Source organism: Mus pahari, chromosome 1 (assembly GCF_900095145.1).
Source record: "Mus pahari chromosome 1, PAHARI_EIJ_v1.1, whole genome shotgun sequence".
In the NCBI taxonomy this organism is placed as follows: domain Eukaryota; kingdom Metazoa; phylum Chordata; class Mammalia; order Rodentia; family Muridae; genus Mus; species Mus pahari.
The window spans coordinates 149686511-149692510 of NC_034590.1; the positions used below are offsets into that span (position 1 = coordinate 149686511).

At 43.9% G+C, this 6000-nt stretch overlaps 1 protein-coding gene across 2 annotated transcripts in view; it reads left to right on the plus strand.

Moving 5' to 3' along the window:
- The window catches only part of Lgi1 (leucine rich glioma inactivated 1), a 43461-nt gene extending 38976 nt beyond the window's left edge, over positions 1–4485 (plus strand). For both annotated transcript variants that reach the window (XR_003842389.1, XM_021205724.2), the window contains exon 8: positions 1177–4485. Coding sequence is in view for 1 of the 2 variants with exons in the window: in XM_021205724.2 (XP_021061383.1) it covers positions 1177–2012 (836 nt within the window). In the remaining variant the exon portion in view is untranslated. The remainder of the gene's footprint in view (positions 1–1176) is intronic.
- Positions 4486–6000: the final 1515 nt, after the last annotated feature.

The following is a 6000-nucleotide window of genomic DNA, read 5'->3' on the forward strand; positions in this document are numbered from 1 at the left end:
TGGTGACACGTTAGTTATTTCAGTATAATAATCTGAGTCTGATCCCCAGAACCCATTAAAAAAAAAAAACTGGGTGTGGTAATGTCCACCTGTAATCCCAGCATTTGATGAGGCAGAGATAGAAGGATCTCTGTGACTATGAGCCAGTCAACTTATCCTGATCAAGGAGTTTGATATCCCAGTCAGAGACCTTACTTCCAAAATCAAGATGGCAGCACTCGAGGAATGACATCTGAGGTTTACCTCTGAGCTCCATGTGCATCCATACACAAATGTATCTGTGCACACACGCACGAACGCAGTGCTCACACACACACATGTACACACATGTACATGGGGGGGGGGACACACACAAGTCTCAATTTCTTTTTTCAATTTGTAGCAAGATTTCCTGTGGGACTCCTTCCCTCAAAGCCCTAAAGCTAAAGTCAAAAAAGTCTGGGGTAGATTCGCTCTGTAGATCTTTGGATTTCCAAATGTTAAACTCCTAGGAGTTAACACTTTATTCATAAATGTCATACTCTTAGCTAACAGACACCATTAATAGCATTGATCCCAAGGTTATTGGAATAATGTAATATTTTGATAAAGCATATGTTCAGAAATGGCAGTTAATTACAGTGGGAGAAATTAAATCAGGTATGTCAAGGAAAACAAGATTTTCTGCAAAGAGTGAAAGGAAAGAGTTCTGGTCATTTAAGTACATCCTGTCAAGAGCAGCTTGGACATAACATGACAATGTCATTGTTCATAACAAGGCCCCATGGGTGTAAAGGCCCAGAACCTGAAGGCACTGCTGCTTTAGCCTTGGAGATTGGCCCTGCCTAATAAACCAAGGGAATCTCTCATTCTAGGCTGGTTTTTGTGGAAGTTTCCAACTCCAGCCTGTGCATTTACATCAGTGGTTCTCAACCTTCCCAATGCTGTGGTCCTTGAGTATAGTTCCTCATGTTGTGTGACCCCCCCAGACATAAAATTTTCTTTGCTACTTTATAACTGTAATTTTGCTATTGCTATGAATCATAATATGAATCTGTGTTTTCTGATGGTTTTAGGTGACCCCCTGTGTGGTCTTGGTTTGGCCTCCCTTTCGTAATCCATAGGTTGAAAACCATGGGTTTACAAGTTCCACAGAGTGTGGCCACACATCTAACATCTCATTTGCTTTTTCCTCAGGCACGTCCACTGTGGTGTGTAAGCCCATAGTTATTGACACTCAGCTCTATGTCATTGTGGCCCAACTGTTTGGTGGCTCTCATATCTATAAGCGAGATGGCTTTGCAAACAAATTCATAAAAATCCAAGATATTGAAGTTCTCAAAATTCGAAAACCCAATGACATCGAAACATTCAAGATTGAAGACAACTGGTACTTTGTCGTTGCTGACAGTTCCAAAGCTGGGTTTACTACCATTTACAAATGGAACGGAAACGGATTCTACTCCCACCAATCCTTACATGCCTGGTACAGGGATACTGATGTGGAATACCTTGAAATAGCCAGACCCCCATTGGCCCTCAGAACACCTCATTTAATCCTGTCCAGTAGTTCTCAGCGCCCTGTTATTTACCAGTGGAGCAAAGCAACACAGTTATTCACTAACCAGACTGACATTCCCAATATGGAGGATGTGTACGCAGTGAAGCACTTCTCTGTGAAAGGAGATGTGTACATTTGCTTGACCAGATTCATTGGCGACTCCAAAGTCATGAAGTGGGGCGGCTCCTCCTTCCAGGACATTCAGAGGATGCCATCTCGAGGATCCATGGTGTTCCAACCTCTTCAGATAAATAATTACCAATATGCAATTCTTGGAAGCGATTACTCCTTTACTCAAGTGTATAACTGGGATGCAGAGAAAGCCAAATTTGTGAAGTTTCAGGAATTAAACGTTCAGGCACCCAGATCATTCACACACGTGTCCATTAATAAGCGTAATTTTCTCTTTGCTTCCAGTTTTAAGGGAAACACACAGATTTACAAACATGTCATAGTTGACTTAAGCGCATGAGACACCAAATTCCATGGCTGCCATCGGAAACTTTCTACAGTGCGTGACCTGGATGAACTCAATGCATGATGACTCTTCTTATCACACTTGCAGATGAATACCTTTCAACATTGAGACTGCTAAAGCCAATACTACCAGTATCGCCATCCTTAACTGTCCGGTCCAGTGGTGTGGGAAGTTACCTTTTATAAGACAAAAGTTTCCTTATGTAACTGTTCTTTGCAGTGAAGATGTGTAAATAAGCGTTTAATGGCATCTGTTACTCCGAAAAGAAATATTCATATGTACTTTTCCATTTATTTATTCACATGTTCAGAAACAACTGCCAAATAAAATGTTTACATTTTCTTTCATATCCCAAAGGTAATTATTTACAAGAGCTGTTTGATTCCTGTTGATTGTATGTTGAAGAAATAGTTTTATACACTAGGATTATATTTGGATCAAGGATTTATTGTATGAATATTGAGTAAAGATAACAAATGAAAATAATTTCCCATAATTTATAAACACCTTTATCTGGGTTCTATCCATGGATTTTGAATACTCAGAAGTCACAATGCTTAGGGACACTTAAAGGTGAAAGGGTAACACCCTTCGATGAGAGGGAGTTTGCCTATTATGGTAAGGCTAACCTGTAATGAGAAGGAAGACCATCCTGTTCTATCTGATAGCCTGGGCTAAATACCACTCAGCCATTTTATAGAAGAAATTTCAGATTTAGGATTGAAAAGCTCCTGATCTGGGACCTTCTGAATATCTAACTCTAGAGTCGCCTGACAGCTGGTAGATTGTAACTTATGTAGAGCACTTGCCTCTAAACATGCTGGCTCTGGAGGCCTCTCTATCTGGCAGAGGACATTTTGCTTCTAGACACTGGATTTGCTGTAACTGACCTGCCACACAGTGCCTGTGAGGCTCATGTTTGATTTTCTAGATTCCTGCTTCTGGATCACTTGAGTCATTAGTAGCTAGCACAATGCCTGTTATGTACATAGTAGGCTCTCAGAAATTGCTTTTCAAAGGCTAAGGAGATAGTTTCACAGAAAAGTACTCATGTGGCATGTGTAAAACCTCGAGTTCAATCCCTAGCATAAAACAAAAGAGTTTGGGGAAAAAACAAGTGACTCCTTCTTTTATAATAAACTCCACGGGTCCCTCTGACCTACTGAGTACTTACTGGTTACTTGTTCAGAATATGGTGTGGTTGTGGGTAATTAATACAGGAGGAGGGTGCAATGCTTACCCTCTGTAGTCTTGGAAAAAGAATGGCAGTGGGCTAAATATGCAAAAACATTGATAGATTAAGCAATGAGTACAAAGAATGACCTGAAAATTCTAGATTTTCAGTATCATGGAAACAATCAGAGCAACTTTGGGGAAGCTATGCTCTTTGTTTGATTTAAAGGGAAGACGCAAAAGAAAGTGTGTAGGGAAGACATTGCGGGCACAAACTGGTTGTGTGTGCTGCCTTTATGGAGAGCATTTGAGCTTGCTATGTTCCCACTGGATGGAGGTAGGATGCAGACAGCAGTACCCTTTGCCCAGGATAAGTCTGGTAGCCTGAAGCATCAGGGGTCTCCATAATAATCAGTCTCCAAAGAAGCAACACCCTAGGTCATCACACACAAAGACAGAATCTCATTACTCATATAGAAAAGATAGTAGATTTGGCTTCAGAGCGATAAGGAAGAGGAAAGCTTGACTCCTGATTATTCGCTGGCCTTGGAACGCCTTTTCCTTTGTTCTAACAAGCAACATCATCGCATACTGCTGGAGGACGCCTGCATGGTACAGCCTGAGTTGAAATCTAGCTCTGCCATGCACAGGCTTTGCAACAGGCGAGGTCTTAACCAACCTGAGCCCGCTTCTTCATTTGTAAAGATGGATAACAAAACCTACTTCTGAGAAGAGGAGTAAATGAGACTACTCGTGAACAGCAGATGGTATTTCTCCAAATATAGCCCCTACCACACCTTGAACCCCATGCCTGTGAGACCCTGTCCCAAATTCACTAAGAGGGAGCATCCAACTCACCTGAATGGTTGGTGACTTGCTGTTAATACGCTGAATTTGGTGAAAGTGATAGTTTGGCTTTCATGCTAAGTCATAAAAACCGTGAACTCTTTCTTGCCTTGCAAATTGGAACACTTGCCTGCAGAGCCCAGAACATCTGCATAAGAAGTCTTACTAACCAGAGGCCATCTTCTTTGTGGAAAACCAATCCCCTCGGGAGCGACCACCTCCTGGTGCTCTGGTCAACAGGCCCAGCTGGTGTTACAGCCAACAGTCATCATCAACCACCAGTCCTGTGAAGCCTACAGCTCCAGACTGTGCGGTCAAGTTCCTACCAGACATCAGACCTTCCCACCTAAGGGGCAGCCATTAAAGAACAGCAAGCCATCCACAATATCCCTGCCCAAATTTGTGACCTGGACTCTATGAGAATAATAAAGTGGTTGTTTTAAATGGATCTGTTTGGGGTGATTTGTTACACATCCGCAGTCATCAGGAGGTACAAGAAGCACAGGAGCAGAATGGCTTATGTGAACACTCTCCACACAATAGTTACCTGGTAGGCTCCACCCCCCCACTCCACCCCCAGCACATTACCCACTTTTGGATCATATTATACTTTTTAAAGGATAGCTACTTTTACTCAACGCCATTTCCGTGTTCTTACCTTGTACCGAGCGCTGTTCCCGAGCGCAGAGACTGTACACCCACAGTCTGCTGACCACGCGGTGTTAGTAATTTTCCTTAAATCCTGAAACATGGAGCTGGGAGATGAGCTGCTTGAATTCAGACTGTCATCCAGGCCTGCCTAGCTTCTGTCATCAGGTGTTATCATTCAGTTTTTCACTCTCCAGCTTATATGCAGGACGGCCAACAGGGCGAGAAAAGAGTGGGGAGAAAGAGAAAATCATTGAAGACCCTACTGAGGTTCAGCTCTAGCCCCCTCTGGCCACAGATGATTGGGTCTGGGTGCACTCGAAGTCAGTTATCTCCCGGGAATATTTGGAACTAGGACCACAGAGGCTAGGGCTTTTAACACAGCCACCAGATTGGCAAGGCGATAACCTTAAATTGGGGTTTCTAGATTTGCTGAGAAAGTGAGGAGCAAAATAGGAGAGGAGAGGATGTTGGGTAAAGATGGATGTTGGCCTCAGCCTCATCCCAGTGGGGACTCATCCCTTGGGGACTCAAGAGCATTGTGACACTCGCCCAAGAGTGAAGAGTATCATCACTTTTGGGCAACTTTAGAAGAGGTTTCAGTCCACTAAGGATAGTCCTCCAGAGACCGGTACTTATAAGCTGTCACTGATCATTAATCCCAGTTACTGTGGAGTGAGTATGTGAACTGGGAATGGGAGTCTGGGTGGGGTGCCAGGAGCCTATGCCACCATGATAGTGACCAAGGGGCCGAAGCCATCTCTGAACGGTTGTCATGGCCCATGTATGTACCAGGATCCTGGTTGAAAGAGTTAGAAAAGAAGCAGAAGTGAGATGCGGCACAGTGTGTGGGAAAGAGCAGAGAAAAGGGTGAGGGAGGAGGGGTAGAGGGAGGGGAGGGCACAAAGGGAAGAAAGTCAGGCAGGGAGGGACTGTGCCAGGGTGGGCGCCCCGATAACCAGACTGTGTAAAACTGTTGCTGGAGCATTTGTTGGGTTGTGTTCTCAAAGTCAACATCTGGGAAAGAGGGAACGGAACAGGATTAGGCGGAGGGACACCCCGACGCTGACAAAAGCCTCTGACAGCTCTGTCACGAGCTCTGGAGCTGAAATGTCTCTTTTCAGTTGTCCCAAGCTGGAGCACGAGAACTCACTTTTATAGATATGTAATCTCTCCTCAGCTATGGAAGAAAGCTGTTCCTGGAAAGGAAGCATGGGCTCAGGCGAGGCTGGTGCTTAGCCAAAGCCATGTGCAAAGACGCCAACCATCAGAGTCCATCTTTTCACTGAACTCCTTCACAATAAGTCCTATGTTC